The sequence below is a fragment of the Chlamydotis macqueenii genome, chromosome 1 (assembly GCF_036417535.1).
Source record: "Chlamydotis macqueenii isolate bChlMac1 chromosome 1, bChlMac1.mat, whole genome shotgun sequence".
Classification (NCBI taxonomy): domain Eukaryota; kingdom Metazoa; phylum Chordata; class Aves; order Otidiformes; family Otididae; genus Chlamydotis; species Chlamydotis macqueenii.
The window spans coordinates 100831252-100852965 of record NC_141556.1 but is presented as its reverse complement, the minus strand read 5'-3'; the positions used below and the strand labels follow the sequence as shown (position 1 = coordinate 100852965).

At 37.7% G+C, this 21714-nt stretch overlaps 1 protein-coding gene across 2 annotated transcripts in view; it reads right to left on the bottom strand.

Annotated features, from left to right (window-relative positions):
* The window catches only part of EPHA6 (EPH receptor A6), a 535028-nt gene that overhangs the window by 112057 nt on the left and 401257 nt on the right, over positions 1-21714 (bottom strand). For both annotated transcript variants that reach the window (XM_086763129.1, XM_086763139.1), the window contains 4 exons: positions 17329-17437; positions 13027-13097; positions 9053-9178; positions 252-437 (listed from right to left, as the gene is read on the bottom strand). In XM_086763129.1, coding sequence (XP_086619255.1) covers positions 252-437; positions 9053-9178; positions 13027-13097; positions 17329-17437 — 492 coding nt within the window. The remainder of the gene's footprint in view (positions 1-251; positions 438-9052; positions 9179-13026; positions 13098-17328; positions 17438-21714) is intronic.

The window sequence follows — 21714 nt, the reverse complement described above, 5'->3', positions numbered from 1 at the left end:
AGAACCTGTAAAGATTCTATTTGAATAAGGAGAATTTTTATTAAAAAATAAAAATAAAACATTTCTAATTGAAAATCTATAGGCTGTGCATTTCCTATTATGGTCCCAAACTCTACATTTTCTGCTGCACATTATGATTTGGGTAATTTCTGAGAATTGCAATCCATATTGAGTGTGGAAGTAATGCTTAATTTTGATACTAAATGACATAGAATGGGAAAAACAACAAAAAGTTTTTAATAGTAACTTACTTTTTGTAACAACTCCTTCAAGCCGAATTATATTCGGGTGATCAAATTGTCCCATGATACTAGCCTCTCTCAGGAAATCTCTTCGCTGCCTGTCCACATAGCCACCTTTTAGAGTTTTAATTGCAACAGGTATCTCTCTTTTTCCTGGTGTCTTCAGACGTCCACTGCATACTTCTCCAAACTCACCTTAAATAGATAAAATATTTGTTAGATCATTCACAGTCCATGAAAAACTACAGTACAGTTTGTATTGCTGAACTGAAACACCTTATTTTTTCAGAATAACCTTCAATAGCTATCTTAAAAGCTGCCTTTTTAATAGTTCAGAGTTACTTGTAGTTGTCAATGAAATGAACACAAAAATATTCAGGTAACTCACACATCCTGTAGAAGTGGAAGGAGAAATAACAGATGGGATATTCAAGTTCCTGAGTTTCATCCCATCCCAGAAAATAAGATATTCATCATTACTTCACAACAAATAATCACCTTTCCTTTGTGCGACACCACGAGATCATGGAGTCTTTCACTGCAACAGCCAATCCATCTGCCCTCTACAGTGCGGTTCATCTTGCTTCACTGACACTTTGAGATTGAACTTTGATATCAATGTGTCTGTGATGTAACTGACCATGCTATGAGGAAGGAATGTAATGACAGATTTTAATTCTAATGATGACAACATATCTACCTAAAATATCTACTTAAAAGCAATATCTATCTATAGGGCTTTCAAGCACTAAGACCTATATCAAAATAAATGCTATGAGAATATCAGAATACCTGACTATCCTTCAATTGCAGAAAGCATTCAAAATGTGCTTAATGCTATTATGCCCTGGAAAAGCACTTGCACATGATTTATTTAAATGGACTTAGATATCTACTTGAAATTAAATACATATTTCACTGTTCAGACAGCCAAAGGCCAGCAGTTTCAGCAAATCAGGACAGAGTTGCCTAATGAGAGGAATCTCAAAGCTTGCGTCACCTGATGTTTTCCTGTGTATGTAAGGGTCTTTGAAGAATGTATATCTCCTTGCATTCCCTTTACACATTTACTAATTAAGCTTATAGAGAAATCACAACTTTCCTTTGATCTTGAAGCCACTCAAAAGTCATTAAAGCCCCTATCAAATATACTCTGGATGCCTGCAGGTCAGTTTTCAATGGGTCATAATTCAGTCAATGAAAAACAATGTTCACAAAAATATTTCAAAGCACTTCTCACTGCAGGGTACTTTCATAGCGAAACTAAATTCTCTACCCTAGAAATTTTGTAATCAGAACTGCTGAAAAACAAAAACTGAGTCATAAACAGATATATATTTAACTGGAGGAAATAATTTGTTACTCCCTCCATTGAGTGCTGTCTGAATTAGTTTTTCTCAAACTTTCAGGACAGAACAAAAGAAAACAACATAAGAGAGCTCTATCCTGTAACAACATGTCTTCATATATGAACAGAATCTAGAAGAGAGAGACCTTAAAGGCAGAAGCTTCGCCTCAGAAAATTGTAACTCCCTGATGTTATAGGATTAGAATGGATATTGTTTTTATTAGCCAATAAGATCCATGGCAAGTGGAAGGATTAAAAAAACAATTTCATAGCTTGTCTTTCACTTCAAAACAGACATCATCAAGTGCAAGGATATAATTAACAGATGCTGAACATAACCTCTGAATAAATGAGCAGCTTCTTAAACAGCTAACAAAAGCCAAATGTTCTAGGTCTTCTTTCTACAAAAAAAAAACCCCCTCCATTTATTTCATTTCTACTTAATTTTTCAAAATAAATCAAAGCATGTGCTTCCCTGAAGATGTGTGCGTAACTGTGAAAATACATGTCATCAGACTAATGCTCTGGGAATCTTCTGACAAAAGGGGAAGTTGGGTAGGGATTTTCCTATACGATTTTGTCCCTTTAGCTCTCAGAAGGCTCTCCTAAAAGTTTGTTTGCCTGAGTACTGCCACTGAAAAAGTAGTAGCTAATTTGGACTTCTTAAGTCCTACCATAAAACAAAGTCATGAAAACTGAATGTTTTGAAGGAGACATGGTATATCAATCTTCTGTTCTGTGGTACATCCAGCAGTGCTAGAACACATCTCTAAAGCCATGACCTTATTGCATCTCACTGGCTTTTCAAACTTAAATGCCTAAAATGAGAAAAATTTACAATTTCTTTCTCTTGATGAAACAGTGAAAAGCAAAAATACTTAACATCCAGATTTTTAAAGAGATTTCATGATCAATTAATCTGCTGAGCTGCAAAATTTCCTTTTTGAGAATAATTTACAAAGCATAGGTTATAGAATAAATTGTTTTGCTATTATAAGATTATACAAGAGTACTACAACTTCAGAATTTCATAAATAATGGTATTCATACCTCAGGGACTGTAAAGGGCTATTCACCAAGTGTTTTGAAATGAATTAAACTGAAGGAGGCAACTGAAGGACTTATAACCCCCACATTTATTATCTGTACAACATTGTGTCTTCTCCCTGACCTATTTCTTTTCCCTTCTTTGGATGCACAATTTCTACAGGTAGAAAGAAATTTCACTCCCTTCGGATATTGGGTTTGATATACTGGTGAGCATAAAGACTAACAGCATTTTTTTTTTGTGATTTGATGTTAAACAGATAGTAAGTGATCATCAGCTCACAGAACAGACAGTTGCTACATTTAGAAACCTAGGGTATGCGCAATAACTTCTAGTTCTCGTTTAGACTAGTTGAAGATGAATGATATAGACGAAAGCATTGAACTATTTACACTGAGACAGAATTTGACAAGATTTAATCCCAGAGTATTTTTTCTACACTTTCGCTCATACAAATAATTGTGAATGTTTTTAAAGTCAAAGGGGAATGTATGCAACAAAAGGGATTTTTAAAATCTAAGAATCTAAGTCTCGTTGCTCAAGTTGAAAGATAAACAAGACAAATGTTGACCCTGCAGCAGAAAAGGTTCATAACTGCATGTGTAATAAGTAGAAGCTAAGAGCCAAATGTCAATGAAGTCGACAACTTTCCTTGCTCCAGGGCAAAAGCTAGTGATAACTACAGAAAAGATAGTGTTCATTGTCTGTGCAGTTTTAATAAAGTGAAAATAATCCCTGGTTTAATGATATAAACCACACATGTCTTTCTGTATGTTATACAAAAAGCTAATCGAGCAGTCTAGAAACTTACAGTGTGCAAACCACCCATCTCTTTTCTCATTCAGTCATAACATATCTTATGTTATTTAAAATGAAACGGGAATTGTCAGTCACTTAACAGTCTGATATACCATCTGGTATTACTACATAGGATCAAAACAAATGTCTTACAGCACAGTCAGTTGCTGTTGATAGAACTGAAAAGTCACAGCACCAAATACAGCTCAACTCATTTTCCCCAGTTTTAGTCATTAGACCTATAGCAGAACTGACAGAAGATTTAGATTATAAAAATAACATAGTGTATTCTCTCTGAAAAAAAAAAAAAAGAGTTGGCCTCTTCCTTGAGGCCTTTAACAAAGACACTAAGAGGATAATTGTAACTTTTAAGACATACTTGAAAAAGTACCTCTGGGAATTCCTTCCATGAAGGGGTGCTGAATCCCTAAACCAAAGAGCAAGAACTGATGGGGCTGAAAAAGGTGTCATAGATAGGATAAAATCAAACAATATGATAATATGTCAGTAGGTGCAGCAAGCTCAATATGAAAAGTGGCTGAAAGGGACCATCTGAATAAAATCTGCAGCAATGAATAGATGGCAACTTGTGGGAATCGGCAAAAAGGCACCCAGCAGTGATCTCTGTAATGAACCAATGGGAGATCTCAGGGAATATTTAAAACTAATGACCAAAAACCTCCCAAAAACTCAGCCAAGAGTTTTGAACATAAGAATATGTAATATCATATTAAACAATAGTAAAACTTTGCCATAAGTAGTGGATAAAATAAAAGGGAATGAACTAATCGATTTGAACATTTAAACAATAACTATTGCTAGAATGTAAACTTCATTAATATCTGTTTATTTGGTTGATGTTGCCGTGAGAAACATAAGCTAAGCACTTACAAATAGGCTCTGTTTTGCCTTTGATATTGTAATCTGCTTGCTATTATGAACATTTGATCAAACTGCAATTTCCATTTTATTTGAAAACTGTTTCCTGCACGGCCTTTATCCTCCAGTTTCAACCAAGATATAAGCAGAAGTTATTCGAAGACTAACAAAAGAGACCATGAACATCTATTAACCTGGATAATCTCTCATTATCTACAAAGGTCTACAAACCAGTATTTTTTTTCTCAGATGAACCAGATGTAAGTTAGGAGATGACAGGAAGCCACTCAGGGGAAGTAATCTGACTATGTATCCATCTTGAATCTGAATTTATGTGCAGTTATTGTTACTGCAATGCAGATCTGCGTGCAGATATCATTACTTTAATGCAGATCTCTTGCCTCTACACATGGAGTAAGTAAAGCACGAATAATTCAGAAAGGTCTTTCCAAAGTCGGTATTTTACTTGCTTTATTTGCACCAAAGCACCAGAAGGAAGGATACTAATTCAGAGAGTCTGCAGATGTACTGGAACACCAAAAGCATGCCAGAGGGGAAGACTGGGAGAGGTGAGATCAAAGTTTCATTTAACTGACTTTGTAGAATATAGTGGCTGCATTCAAACATATCAGCTCAGTAAACATCCACTACAAGGACCTGAAAAAGAATTTTGACAAGAGATGGCACTAATTAATTTTTTCCCAAAGTAATCTTGTGAGCTCAGCATCCTTTCTTAACTTGTTGCTGCTTTGCATTTGCTATTGTCTTAATAATATGAACTTGCAAAAGGAATGTTTATTAAGTCTACAACTGAATGTATAAACATTCTCTTTTTATTTTGGCTACAACATCTTTGACTGTTGCAGGCCAAATGTCATCTTGATCTTTGTAACTATTAAAGGCTATTTGCCAACCTGCTGTTACTACTTGAAGATCTTACTTTCTCAATTTGACCATTTGTTGCCACCTTCTCTGAACCTGGTTTTAATGTTTAATGGGCAAACATAATTATGTGGAGTAGTGTAAGAAACAATTTTAGATATTTGCTCTTTTTTATGTTGCATAGTACTACCCTTATGTTCCTACCAAAGGAACAGACCAAAATTGTCTGTATAACATGGCTAATATATGATTGCAGAGAAATCCCAGTGTCTTGTGCTGCATTCAGATGTACCTGTTCAACAGAGGGTAAGTATGTAAATATACTCAAGGAGTCTTGGATTTTGCACTTCTAAGCAGAGAACGAAACATAGCACAAAAATAATAAATACAAAGGCTTTGTTTTTCAAGTCCAAGTGTATGTGTATCTGAGGTAAGTGGACTGGTTAGGAGATTTAAACTTTTAACAGTGCTGTAATCAGAAATGAGATAATCAGTAGGTTTAGTTGAAAATATGACTTCAAGGCACATGGAAAATAAGGAGGTGATTGGTTGGTGACAGCCAACACGACTTCACTAAGGACAAATTGTGCCTGACCAATTTGGTGGCCTTCTATGATGGGGTTACAGCATCAGTGGACAAGGGACGACCAAATGACATAATCTACCTGGACACTGTCCTGCACAATGTGCTTGTCTCTAAAGTGGAGAGACATGGGTTTGACGGACAGACCACTCAGTGGATAAGGAATTGGCTAGATGGCCGCACTCAAAGAATTGTGGCCAACAGCTCAATGTCCAAATGGAGACCAGTGATGAGTGGCGTTCCTCAGGGGCTGGTATTGGGACTGGCCCTGTTTAACGTCTTTGTTGGCAATATGGACAGTGGGATAGAGTGCACCCTCAGCAAGTACACCAATGACACCGAGCTGTGTGGTGCAGTTGATACGCTGGAGGGAAGGCATGCAATCCAGAGGAACCTCGACAGGCTGGAGAGGTGAGCCTGTGAGAACCGTAAGCCAAGGGCAAGGTCGCACATGAGTCAGGGCAATCCCAAGCACAAATACAGGCTGGGTGGAGAATGGATTGAGAGCAGCCCTGAGGAGAAGGACTTGGGAGTGATGGTGGATGAGAAATTCAACATAAGGCAGCAATGTGTGGCTGCAGCCCAGAAAGCCAATCACATGCGGGGCTGCATCAAAAGAAGTGTGGCCAGCAAGTCAAGGGAGGTGATTCTCCCCCTCAACTCCACTCTCATGAGACCCCACCTGGAGTACTGTGTCCAGCTCTGGAGCCCCCAGCATAAGAAGGACATGGACCAGTTGGAGAGGGTCCAGAGGAGGGCCATGAAGATCATCAGAGGACTGGAGCACCTTGTTCAGCCTGGAGAAGAGGAGGCTCCGGGGAGACCTTTTAGTGGTCTTCCAGTACCTCAAGGGGGCTTATGAGAAAGATGGGGAGCAACTCTTTAGCAGGGCCTGTTGTGATTGGACAAGGGGTAATGGTTTGAAAATAGAAAGAGGTAGATTCAGACTGGATATAAAGAACACATTTTTTACAGCGAGGGTGGTGGAACACTGGAACAAGTTACCCAGAGAGGTGGTTGATGCCCCATCCCTGGAAACATTCAAGGCCAGGCTGGATGAGGCTCTGAGCAACCTGATCTGGTTGGAGATGTCCCTGCTCTTTGCAGGTGAGTTGGACTAGATGACCTTTAAAGGTTCCTTCCAACCCTAACTGTTCTATGGTTCTGCAATTCTACGATTCTATCATTTGTTGGTATCATCCTCAGATAGCTGCAATAGTACCAAACAATACAATGTACAATTCCAACCCGCATCATCCAAGATTATAATTTACCAAGTACTTAAAAAGATAACTTGTTTACTGAGTTGGGCAAGCTGAAAAAAGAAGCTAGAAAAAATACTTGCCTTGAGTGTCAAAGCCATCTGCACTGCAACTAGTGAATTGTCAAGAGCTTTTGGACACGACGTTTTCCATTGCACAGTAAATTTGAAACTGTTTTCAGGAAAAGATCAGTTTCAAAAATTTCTTGACCAGAAATACTAAGAAAAAAGTTTCAAAAATTTGCAATGTTCCATTTTGACATTTTAAAAATGAAAAATTTAGTTCTTCAACGGAAGGAATTTTTGCTTTGAAAAGTTCAAGTTACAGAAATTCAAAATGAAAATCATTAATCAAAACAAAATGTGCAAGCAAACCAAATTTAAGAAATGTATCTGCAAATTAACTTCTTAAAACATTTTAATGTTTCATTTTGTAAAAGGTTTTAATTTTTTGTTTCACTTACTTAGGTGAAAATTGTAAACATCTTTTAAAAGTAATTCTCCTATTATAATAAATCAATTTTCTATCCATTTGCAAAGTTTAATACAGAATTAGAGAGAAAGCACAAAGCAAGCTTTAGGACTGATGTGAATGATAATGATATGTTACATTCCCTAGCAGCTATTGAAGAACTCTGTGAGAATTTGTACTCTCCGTGCCTCAGGCATGGTATTTAACCTCTATCTTGCCTGCATGGAAATGAGTTTACATTTCATTGCAACCAGTTTGCAAGTGTTGCTAGGCAAATATCTTTGAAGATGGCAGATTACTCAAGTAATTTTAGAAGATAAAAAGAAATAAAATTAAAATACGTCAAAGCAGGCAAAAATTCACTCCCATGCATACAAGAAAAGGGAGAGAAATGGAGTAAAGAATTTTCATAAATGAATTGAGAATAAGGACACAATTTTCATCTGAACTAAAATCAATAAGCTCAATCCTTGTCTGTCGTATTCAACTCCTTTGAAATCAGGAGTTATACCAGTGCTGAATGTGGTTCAATATGCTTTATAATCTAAGACATCAATATCTATAGTATGTCTGAAGAGAAGGAAGAAATAAAATAAATCAGACAGAATGTTTTCTGCAGAAGTCAGCCCCCTGGGGGGTCTCTCATAATTCCAGTGGTGCACAGTTCCAGCTACGTATTATCTAGTTTAAGCAATGAAGTAAACTCTAAAGCACTCTAGTGGATATGGATAGTGATAGTGATATGGACTGCAGTGTGAAACAGAATTTTCTGTCTTATTTTCAGGTTGATACTTTCCCCCCCCTTGTTGGTTAACAGACCAGGTTTTATTTCTGTTATATTATTTGCATTATATTTTCTGTTGCATAAAACACTTCTTAGGAACACTGGAGAAGACATTGCCATTGCTATCAATGTAGTAGTGTATCATTAAACGAGGGGTCTCAACTGAAAAATACCTCTCCTTTCTCGAGTGACTAAGATATATGAAGAAAAGATAAAAAAGAAGGATCACAGTACATTATGTCTTCCGATAGTAATTTTCCTGACAATGCTTGCTAGCGTGAGTTCTTTGGAGGGCTCAATATGAGTAAATTAAAATATATATTTTTTTTTCCACTGATCCTCTTCCACAAGATGTAACTTTGATTTTTGCAGTCTGTGGTACTGTGAGTTATTTTATTTTTTTCCTTGATAGCATTAAAGTTAGAGAAAGTAAATAAGGTTAAAAAAAAGCATTTGTATTTGGCATTTACTTATTAACTAATAAAACAGTATTGCTGAAGAAAGCTCCAAATGGATAACTCAAAGATGGGCACTGGAGCATGTAACATACTAATTATTGCTACTGAAATAACAATACATTTGGAACATCAGACAAATACAGTACCTCATATATACCACACTTAAGAACGAACTGGTGCTATCAGAGAAACATGTCCACATTTTGTTCTATACTTGACCACTTGCATTGTCCTGGTGACTTGAGAAAAGCAGCCTATACATGCCTAGACATTTTTTAAAAGTGAGTGTACTTTTACCTGCTCCAATAACTCTCTCAATACGAATTCTTGAAGGATCTATCTCCTTTGCAAACTCATGGACAGCAAGAGATGGGTCTTCATACGTGTCTGGATCAATGTATGTTTTGGTTCCTGGGAAACGTACTGCCAAAAAGAGAGAATACTAGGAATCAAACATTCATTGACATTCATGCACTGTAATAACATGGTTTTCTCTCTTTTTTGGTTGACTAGACAAGTTAAAGGATGGGAAATAATATATTAAATTTTCCATACTTAAAGTTCCACAACCCAACAGAAGAGGATAATGACACATAATGTTTGCTACTGATTTCACAGAAACCAACGGTAGAATTCACATGAGTTGTCCCCATTTGCTGGCAGCACCTGGGCCTTCAAAGACTGGCCACAGACTTAAGCATTTCCTCTTATCCTTCAAGTGGATTTTTTAGGTGAGGCTTCTGGGACATTAGAGAGCTGAGTGCTACAACTCCATAGACAGAAGATAAGCTTCTGTCAACCCAACACTATCAAAAGCATTCAAAAGTGCTGTCTGAAACTGTGAGCAAGGTCAAGCTGGACCCTGCTCAAATCTCCTGAGATGTTCTGGGTGACTGAAAGCATGGATACCTCTTCAGGACTGCTGCAGTGCATTGTTACATCAACCATCCTTTCCTTTTTTTTTGCCTATCTGTTAAACCGTGTTACTGTAAAGAACTGAGGAAATATGGTGTCATAGTTTAGGCCCACTTGGGACCAAGCTACACAATCTTTCTCTCAACTTTCTTGCAGCCAGGCTGGGCTGAATCAGGCCCATATGGCAGCCCAGCAGGAGGCCAGAGGGTGAGGGCCGCAAGGCCCACAAGTCTCACGCCTCCGCCTCTCTGTCCCGGCTCCAGCTTCTTCACATATTATCTTCTTTTTTTTTTTTTTAATTTTTCTCCTTCTTAAATACATTATCGCAGAGGCGTTATCAGGAAACATTCTGCTACCAATTGGCTCGTCCCTGGCTAGAGGTCAGTCTGCGCTAAACGAGTCCACAGGAAAAAGGGGAAACTTCCAGCAGCTTCTTGCAGAAGCTGCCACTGAAGCTCCTCCTCACTGAATAAAACCAACACATATGGGTATTAGGTTTTCTGTTATTTTTATCTCTAGTTACTATCATGTTTGCTAGCTACATTGGTCTCCATCCTGTCCTACAGGAACAAAAAATCAAAAGCCTTTAAAAACCTCAGTCTTTGGTATTCAACTGACAAGATAATGTCAAACTCTTATGCTGTTCTGGCTCTGTCCCAGTTGAAGACAAGCATCTCCTGAGGTATAGCATTTCAGGCAGGAAAATTAAGAGGACAATAAAGTTTTTGGAAACTTCTCCTTAGGGAAAAATAACAGCTGCTCCTTATCATTAAGAAAAATGATATTTTGGGTAAGATAAAGTACATTTGATTTTTTTTTTTTTCAGTTGTAAGCATTTCCTTTCCAAATGTTATTTAGTATTTTAGTCTGAAGAGGCTCCTTGGAGTCTCTGCACTTAGCTCACATCCTTAAGGAATGTTTCAGGTACAGCTGGTAAATCTGGAAAATGCAGCAAGTCATGAGAGAAAATATAACCTCTGAGCTGGTCACTTCAAAAGGTGTCTACAGAGACACTAAGTGAGGGCCCAAAGATATGGGGAAAAGCAGATTTTTAAGACTAACAGTAATTTCATGCCGAAGCACTTTACTGCTTCTTGGGCAATTTAGGCAATCTGCCTGTTACTTTGAAAACAGTGCCTTCTAATTCACTCCTTTCATTATGGGTGGATGGCTGAACATTTCTTTTGCCAAATAGGCCCAGTCTTTGAGATTCTTTTCACTGAGGATGGGTCCTGGAGGACTGTGCTGCTTTGTTCTCTTCTGATCAGCTTGAACAACCAGAGAGCCAGGCACAAGATGAGAACAAAAATATCCAAATCCATTTACAAGGCTTCGGCAATTTCTGTCTGCTTCTTTGGAGATGGCCATGGCAATAGTGGGTTGGTGCCAGACTGCTTTGGCAGGCTCCAGCAAGCCATCATTTTCTGGCATGGCTAATATCCCTCGTGTTCTTGAATATGGCATGTCCAAGAACTTACATTGTTTCTCTTGGACTATCTGGATGGGAATTTTTTTGAGCTGCTGCCATGCAGCGATTAGATTCTGGAAAACCTTCAATTCATTAACAGAAGTTGATGTAGATAATGCATCAAATTACCAGGACAAGAGGAAGGTACTGCAGCTGAGTCCAGAGAAATTTTTTAAAAACAATTAAGTTCCTCTCAGCCTTCCTCCTCTTATTGCTTAGTCGCTGAGTCTAAAGCAGCACATTATCTGATGAGCTTAAATACATTAGGTGAAGAACACATGTTCAGAATATATGAATGTGGCTGGGCTTCATTAAACAGTTTGCAACAGCCATTTGGACCACTGCTGACAGAGCGCACATAGCATACAGAAATGGGGACAACACCAGACATCTTGGGATGTCATATTATCAGCAAGATCATGGACAGTTGCTAACTCCCTTCAAAGAGTTCATTTCCTGAAACCTTTCTCTTACTCAGACCAAGCTCCCAAGGGAGAAAGGAAGGATGAACAGGAGATGGTTTTCTTTAGCACACAGCAGAAGCATAGGATGTAAGGCATAGACATGGCAAACCTCGGAACAGGAACAGGTGACGTTAACCAGTGCAGGATTTGCAGCAGAGCATTTTTTTAAACAGCTTCAGCCAGTCTAGGAGAGGTCACCCTTATACTGATGCCAGCAGAGACTGTGCAGCCCCACATATTGTTTCAAGTAGAAATGATGGATACCAAATCTATAGGTAGTCAGATAAAGATTGCTGCTAGCATGACGGAGGTATTTCTTAAGGAGGTGCTGAGTGCTCAGTGTAAAGGAGGGATTATTGTTGGCAATACAGTCTTAGCTGTCGGGGTGAATCACAGTAATTTATCTTTATCCTTGGTTCTGTGGAGCACATACATGAGTAGAGACTTGCCCCCTCAAGTCTAATGCTGAGATAAATGCAAATAAATGAGAAGCCTCTGAGATGAAGCTTTGTGACAACATGAAATAGAGTCATAATTTACCCTGGCCTGAAAGACACTGAGGGAGGCTTTTTCAAATTCAGTCATGGTCTCAGAGGCATGTATCAAACTCTCCATCAGTAAGGTTTTTGTCTTCTTTCCTGACTATGTTTGGAAATAAATGACAAACAAATCTTCTTAGGAAGTATCCTTTATTAGGAGATGTGTCCTTTTCCTTGACAGAAAGAGCCACTTGGCTGGATATAGTGGTGTCACCTGAAGAAAGATGCTACTTCTAGTGACTTAGCTTCTGTCTTGATCACAGTATTTCCAGGGATGTCACAAAAAAAATGACAAAAAAAAATTAATATCCTTTGTATAATACTCTTTGAGTAAATAAAAACTTTAAATATCTACTCTAACATATAACAGTGAAGCTAGTAATTTAAACTAAGTAGCTAAACTAAACTAAAGAAACTAATATACTCCTCACGAGAGATTGCCAGGATTGCCTCTCACTGTACTGATCAGTGAGCAGGAACATGAGGGAAAGCAACCCATTCCACTTTTATTTCTTGGGTGGCTGGAAGTGTAGATCCCCTAAAGCCAAAGAGAACTGGATACAGATAAGGCACATAGTTACCAAGAATAGAATTTTGAGGTGGAAATTCAATATAGTTCAGACCAGTTGAGAATTCAAAGAAATACATCTGAAAAACTTGTAAATATTAATAGAATATCAAAAAACCTTATTAACTAGAGTGAATTCAGTGAAATTGTTCAAGAGGACATACAAATAAAAATAAACACCGTTGATGGTGCAGACAATAAGGAACTATTGAAATGACAAGATTAAAACATCAAGGCCAAAAGCTGTACAGGAAACAACGAACATTCTTAATTTGCAACATGATACAGATCTTATGTAACAGTGTTGAACTACTTACAATCTCCATTTTGCAAATGAGCCCTTCTTTTCTCTTCAGATTTCATTTTGGCCTTTATGTACCACTGGCATCTTTTAAGAAAAACAAGTGAGGTTTTAATGAAAATACTTGTCATGCATAAAATAAATGCACATTAAGTTTTATCTGCACTTTTATGAAAGCCAAAATCCTTGCATTTGGAATATATATTTACTTATGAATGTAAAGAGAAAAATATGCATGAAGAACCGCAAACAGATATCATAGTTTAAGGATTAGTATGAAAATGACCACTTAAGTTCAAGTTTGATGCAATATTTTATGTTCAAGTTTTACTTCTCCAAAGAATCCTAATACTTTAATAAATTATTACTTCCCTGCATTCTTGTTTGCATACATTGATTTGTGCTAATTAAATCTTATCCTATTAACTTTCATATCCAGTGAGTCAAAAAAGCTCACATTTTCTTCATAGTAGTTTCTATGACTTCACCATGTTTCATGAAGAAAAAAAAATATTTTTTTCACATCACAACTACTTTTTTTTTGTTTGTTTTTCCTGAGTAGCTCTGTACAGTCTGAGCCAGGCACTGACTTATTATTTCTTCTAAGATAGCAGCTATAGTATAGGATAAACAATACGTAGCCTGTTATATGGATATGATGATTTAGCATATGCCTGTATGATTGGTCTAAAATTGCAAATCCTTGGCAAAAAGGTCAAAACTCTGAGGATGTTCATGAATTGTTAGCCATCTTACCCGACAATGCAAGGGTACGTTGAAGAAAACTGCCACATGGCAAGCTTTCAGTTTCCCTGTAATGAAATTTCCTCCAGCCTGAATGCTGCCTGCCTGCAGGACTGTTAATACTGATTTAGAGGGTAACATGATAGGAGCAACCAGAAAAAAACCAAAATATTTGCTCTTGGTCTTCAAGCTCTTTCTCACTCACTGAACACCCTAAGAAGTATGATTTAGAAGGACATCTTTTGGTCTAAGGGCTAGGCTAAGGGCTAAGGGCTATTGCGGCACTGAATGCAGTGGAGAACAGCAGTGTGTGTGGACGTGTGCTTTGGTGTGCAAATATTCGGTTCCAAGACTAGCTTGAAAAAAATGAGTTGCCTCTGTGTGTTCATTTCCAGCCTTATAAAATAAAATAAACTATAATTACAGATAGTATATCTGGTAAAATACAAGCAATGGAGAGATGAGAAATATGTGAACACGCCCACCTATCGTCAAGGGTTCATTTAAACTACTGAAACGCAGTAGGATCACTCACAAATTCACTCATTGCTACAGAAGTGATGATGAGCACCTAAAGGGCAGAAACTTCTGAAGCTGTCATAATTGGCTGCAGCTTGTAAGGCACCTGTTTTCATGGTTATGTACCCTTATGGAGGGAAACAGCAACCAGCGGATTCTCAGCTTCTGTGGAAATCTTGAGACTGTACACCAGTTGCTGGGACCACTAAGCATGCCAGTGCCATTTTCAGGACCTGAGCAACTGTTCTGTAGGGTGCCAACTGCCAAAAGCATTGAACACAAGCTCTTACACTTAAACAGTCTGCCCAAGAGAACAGTCAAAGAAAGAAGGCTTTAATCCTGTCCAGTCCTCCTAAGTATGCATATGGCCCCAAAGTTTGACTACAGAAGCCAGTGAGTAAATCACCTGCAGAGGAGTCTTCCAGCTCTAGCTCCCCATTCCCTATTAGTGTTGGCTACAGAACAATCGGAGAGGAATAATTTCTGTAATGATAAGAGTAAATCACACTGAGCTTTAACACCTCATTTCCTGGAATTGATCCAAGACGCGCGTCTCACTGCATATCCTGCGCCTCGAAGCCACTGTCGTTTTCACTTTTCTATCTGCAATTGACAGCCGCGCTTCCTGGTTGCTCTTGGTGCATAATCACTCAGTGAAGTGCAGAGGCAGGTGCTCATTTAACCCAGCCTCTCCACTATGAATAGACTCATCAGCAGCCCTGTGACTCGACAGCTCATCAAATTGCTAATTCTAAACAGTGAAGCAGAGCACATCTGTAGGGTACCAATCCCATTTTTCATGCAGAAATTTGCCTCCAGTCCTAGAGTAAATTGAGTATTTATTCAAAATTTTCTTGCTCTGTCTTCTGCGGAATACACTCTTATCAGTGCATTTAAGCAGCACTTCAAAATGAATTCATATCTTACGTAATTGAAATGGTCCCATTGAGTAAGGTGCTAGAAAGCTAAGAGAATCTCTGATATTCTTAACATGAGCAAACAGGAGGAATAAACCCAGAAAGAAACTAATTTCCATATTATTCTCATTCCTGAGTTTAGTGATTTTTTTTTTTCTAAAGGAAGTGTTTGATTACGTTTCAGGATTCCACATAAGGATTCCACACATCATTTCCTCCAAAAGTTTATCTTTGTCTGAATAATTCCTTTATCTTCTGAAAGAGCCTACTGTTTGTCAGTGTTTGTAGTAATTGTAGGAATATTTACTTGGCCTTTAAGATTATCTAAGGTCACAATATGTTCCAGTGTTAACTGCTCCCATTAACTTCAAAAGAATGCTAGACTTAACTAATATTATTATTTAGTGCAGAGAGTATTAATTCACATAAAGGTGGCTACTGTAGTGCCATATTTGGTTGCTAGGGTACTGCAAAAAAACCCTCCGGCCTATATTGGTAGGACTTCACTCTTTTCAAATGAGGGGTAATGTTATACCAACAAAACAGAAACTTAATTACAAATCTTAAAGTGCAGCACCATCTGTTGATATCAGCCCTGTCTGTGATGACCATTATCATGTTGAGAGGAGCCAATGTAACACCTTTTCTCTAAGTGTGAATGCTGACTCTAAACTAGAACAGGAATAGTGCAGAACCCCATCTCAATTCTGGATTTTTTTTTGTCCCCAAGACAGGTTAAGAAGGAAACTCCACAAAGAATCCTTCTCACATGGAGGCTCTTCCACCGGCTGTTTTATGCATCTGAAGGAGGGAGAGGGGAAAAGGGCAGAGAGGGGCTAGAGCCCACACAGCTCCTCCACAAAACTTCCTGCAGGAGCTATGAGCTTGACTCCTCTGCTCCAAGGCCCACAGCTCTACAGCATATCAGTCTGGTTTCAGGCCTTCTTGATCCATGGCAGCACTGCGGTGCCACCAACGTCTCACAGAGGAGACAGGGACACACTGTCTTCGACCTTTTAAATTCTTCTTTGCTTCCTGGTGGAAGCAAGTGAAGTCCTGAAATCACATGGGAAACACTTGGAGGCTCAGTGAAAAAGGAAACAAGGCACCGTAGAAGCAGCTACACCTATGGGAATCTGAGCTACAGCAAGGACTGATGTTCTGATCTCTCCATGTCTTTTTTTAGCAAGTCCAATTAGAATTTGTGAGTTCCCTTAAAACCTTCTAGGTAATTGAGCATGGTGTCTGGCCACTCAAATCAAAATGCTTTCTCATCCAACTTGCATACAGCCATTTGATCCTGATCAACACATCAACTGAAAGAAGGTAGACAATCAGCACTGTAGTAAAAGAATTGTAAGTATAAGAATCAGGTTAGTTATAAAAACAATTATTGTCCAGACTGGTGAATTCACCTGCTAGTGCAACAGTACTGCTGTAATGTAGATTTAATTGGGATATCTTCAATACCATTAAAAAAAAAAAAAAAAGCCAAAAAGCAATAAAACAGGACCTTCAGGAAGCTATTTTCTGTTCACCAGTGATATCAGGCAGTGGAATCATGCTAGTACTTTGGAATAGTTTTCTTCAGTATAATTTTATTACATAATTCCTATATTTTCTCTTAACAGATGCAAAAATGTGCATATAAAAATATATACATAATTGTGTATTATTTTTTCCTACAAATTTAACATAGCAGAAGTAATAAAAAATTGTTTATTCAAGTACCTTCAGCGAGCGACATTGCCAACCCCAAGACATCAAAAAATCCTAAGGTTACACCCTCCAAAGCTTTGCAATTAAGAACTATGAGATTTTGTAAGAAATATTGTACATTGTATTTTTAACTTCTCACTCTGCAGGCAAGAAATCCAGAAACTTATTTTAAAAACAGCCAAGCTACTTTCTCATTTCACATAATTGCTTAGCTCCCTAAACTGAGTTTTTAAGAAAAAGAACTCTCACGACAGAATTGTGCGTATGAGCAATGCTGAACAAAGAGGACATTCACCCCTCTACGTCTAACCCTTATTTTACTACTGAAAATGTGGTTTGATGACTTAATAACGTTCTTAAATTCTTAGTTTTGGATGACTCTGACCCTGAGCAAATGAGAACACTGTAGTGTTAATTACCTCCCAGTGATCAGGAAGAACAAAGTGAGGATGACCAGGAGAGTGAATCCACCAACAGCAGCAGTGGCAATTACAAGAATCTGTCCCTGCTCCGCAGCCATATCAGAAGCTGAAAGAGAAGCACAAAGAAAAGAGGTTAAACCTCTATCACCAGGGTTCTTGTAGAATGGGTGATAACATTTCACTGGTCAAATGCTGCAATTACTCTGTATTAGTTTCCTTGGTGCTTAGCAAGTACATCAGATATGAATGCACCTGTGAAGTGAAAAAAACATAAGCCATGTCCCAACTAGGATGAAAGACAGAAGATGTTTACATGTTTATAAAATGAGAAGCTGGCATTATCAGACATTTGGAATTCACTGAAGTTGGAATGTGACAGGATTTTGGACAGAAAACTAGAACATATTTTTTCTTTAGCTTTATTTAGCTTAATCCTGCATCTAATTCAGAACTTTTCTCCATCTAGCTGTTGCAGTGAAGTTAGCAGGAGTTCTATGTACGTAAGTGATATTAAATTAGGTTCAGGAGAAAGCAAAGCAGAAAAGGCACACTTAATGTGTAGCGTCACAGATTCTTCTGTATGTATGGTATTTATTTTTATTGTCACAAAATGTGTACAGTTTTACCTACAACATGCTCTGGAGACTGACAACACTGTAGTTGAATAAAAAATACTGTTTTTCTTAGGCTTCGTGTTTTTCTCTCTGCTTTTTGTAGGACATTTAGGAGTTAAAAAAGATCACCTGAAATGATCCAGTCTGTAGACATTTGCTCTTTTTATTAATTTATTCTGTATAATATTAAATCTTTACGTTGACAAAGTACCTGCTTACAGTCTGGTTGGTCCTCACTGTCCAAGTACTACACCAGCAGAAAAATAATGAGGCTCAGTTTTTTCTCTGTCTCCTGTGTTGTGACTCCAAAATTTTATTTCTCAAACTCAGTTGCACTTGACCATTTTCACTACATGACATTTACCTAATTCTTACTTCCTGTTTCCATGAGAAACATAGCATTATTCTGAAAGGAGAATAAATAATTCTATTCAATGACCTCTGACAACAGTAAATGTAGAAAAGAAAAGAAATTTTAGAGTTATCAGGAAAGCAACTTTGATTTTGTAAACTTGCAAACTGTTCTATAAGTAAAATCTTCAGCTTTCTTTAGGCATCAGATGATTAAAGCTTAGGGAAATCACCTAGGTTGCTGCAAAGAGAAAGCTCAGCAGGCTATATTCTCTCACTTTGCAGTTGATGAAGCCCAATACAATGCACACATTGCTGCCCAAAGCCTCATAAAATGCTGTTTCCAAGAAAAACATTTAGCTTCTAAATATTTGTGAGTCGTTTAGAAATTAGCAGTGTAAACTGGCTTTGTAATAGTAGTAAAGCAAATAAAACCAACAGTATTTTATGTCAAATTTTCAGCAAAAACAACTTGTTAAATTTCTGCCATTGTCTTTCTGTCCATATAATTTAATGGAGATATGCACAGGCAGTAAATTACAAGGCATTCAGCATCTGTGGTCATAAGCTCTCCACAAACAAGTTAAATACATACATCTTCCAATAAATGATGTAGCAAATACTCACTGAATAGCTAATCTCCAAAACTGTATCAAGTAATATTATGGGAGTAGGTTCTAGCTCTGCATTGTATTATGTTCCACAGGGTCAGATTTAGTTGGAAAAATACAACATAACAAATACCGTGTCACACAAGTAACAATGCAAATAATAACAGGCTCTCCAAATCAAACACTGAATACTATTTTCAGACTAGTAAAGGTTGTGCTAAATTTTACATGGACTGTTACAGCCAGGCAGAGTTTGAAGTTGTAAATGGAGGAGGAGGTTTTAGATGAGACTGTCTTGCCCATCTCTGCAATGGAAGTGAAAGGACAAACTGCAGCTGCCTTTATTTCTTTTAACAGGAAAACAAAGTGTGCAAAAATAGTGAATTCAGCAGGAGAAAAGCAAACCATGAGCTCAGTTAAATTAACTGTGGTTTTCTTCAGCATTCATTGCCAAGGAGACAACCCACAGCCTTTATTCATGAGAATTAAAGGTGCAAATGCAGGGAATGATTCCATGGTCCAAAGAAGCACTCTGTAGCTATTGAGATGAAGAACGTCATGTCTCCTGGATTATTTCTGCTGAATGGAGCTGCCATTTATTGGTGTTTTAGTAAAATAGAATGCAATCTATCAGTTTAATACCATATATTTTCTATCAATCAGGAAACACAGTCAAATTCATGAAGGGGAGAAATTTCAGACTGACTTAGTTCTTTCCACCGCTAAGCAATGCAATTTTTAGCTGAGAACTGTAGCTACTTAAAAAGTGATCATTCTGTTTCTCTTGTTTATATTTTACTGTGTTGGCAGAGGTTCCAGAGTCCAATATATTAGGATTTTTTTTTTTTCAAATAGCCAAATCACTACAAGGAGTTTCAAGCTTGAAACTTCCTGATGACCTTAATTTACTTGTCAGATAAAAATGTCAAATGACAGACAAGTATAATTGGAAAATGTGGATTTGCTAAAAACTGACAGAGAGGCAGGTAAGGCAAAATGATGGAAATAGGTATTTTTGCTTGAAGTGATCCTCTACAAATCAATAAAGGCACAGTGAACAACACACACCTAAGCACATGTGTATGCACATATACAGACTCTTCACAGGTAGCTAAAAAGTTCCACAAAACACTATCTAGGCACTGAGAAGATAGTAATCCGAAACACTCAATAATTAAAATTTTTACAGCATTTTGCCATTCTAAATTAAATTCAGCATTTCATTTAATCTGTTTTTTTTTTCTCATTTCTCTAGCTTTTTCTTAAGGTAAAGTTCAACTTGTAAATAATAAGAGCTTTAACATGTATTGTTTCTGTTGTGCATATTCTTAAATCTCTCTGTCATCAGCTGTACATATTGGTATATGACTCTGTGTTTCTCCTCAGGACTATTCTTGACTATGCAAGACAGAAAAAACTCAGTTTAAAAGACAATTATGATAGGTTGCAAAGCCAAGCAAGTTCCTGCAACCTTATTTCATCTCTTCGTGTATAAGTATTAGAGTGCTGCATTTAATCATAGAAGTACATGCCATTTTTTCCAGAGTCTCATTTGTTAGACAATATGGCCAGTACTCATATATCTAAAATAAATATTTTGTTTTCTCTACACTGTCCAGTGCACAGTGTCATACCTGCTGACTATGCCCTACCCAAATCCACCCAGTGCAGTGATGATCAGTAGTTCTGTGATCACACGGATGAATGTGGCTGTATCATGTGTGGGGGCATACTCCATTTGAGTTGATTGATAAAGCAAGGGGGTGAGGAAGTGCTGGTGCAAGAGGAATATGTAAACCACTAGCAGTGCTAAGGCTCATAAGGGAGCTTAGTACCTATCTAACCAGGCTGGCTGTTTTGTTTGGTAGTATGTACCAAGTATCTCTGCCCATCTGCTGAGTAAGTTCATTTTGACAAAAACATACTTTAAAACATGAGTAGCATAAGACAAGGAAAAGGGAGGATTTATTACTTAGCCCATCAGGTGATTAGATAGTATATTATAATGTTTGGGTGTCAAAACTCTTCAAACACGTTGTAGCTGGAACTAATGTGATTAGTCAAAGTGATTATTTGATTTTACAGCTGCAGCATGTATCAAACATGTACCCAGACGCGTATTATCCAGATAAACTCTTCATGCTTAACTCAGATTATATGACTGTAATGACATATTGAAAGTGTCTAATTGCATCATTCCAGCTTCCTTGCTCAACACCACGCCCAGAAATCCTGTCGGCATCCAGCCTGGTGTCACTTCTGTCCCCACTCTTTACATCCATGCCCTGTCTCAACTACTCTCTAGCTCCTTCACCTATTTCTGTGGAGGATGAGCTGCGCTTTCCCTCTTCTCTAGGCTGAAGAGAAATATCCCGAGGCTTCTTCACTTCCTCACTGGGCAGTCTGGAAGAAATGGTGCAGACATTTTAGTCACAGTGGAAGAGCATGAAAGATGGAGAGAATCTTCTAGTCTGTTCTCCTTTCTTTTCTTTGAGCAAATTTCTCCAAAATCTTTTAAAAGGTTGTGTATTTGGTAGAAAAGCTCACTTCTGTCTCTTAGCTAAATCCTTTCATTATTTCAATTTGACGTCTATCAGGCAGCAGACCTTCCAGCAGAGTGAAAGATAAAAAAGTGACAGAAAGACAGCTAGATAGATAATAGTGAGTAGCTGTAAGATAGATAAATGCGGACAGTGAGAACTGGAGCTCTAATAGACAGGAACAGGCTGTCAGATGTATTTACAAGGCATTTTAAGCAACAGCATTTAAGAATAATAGGAAAGAAAAATATAAAGTCTAATTAGGGC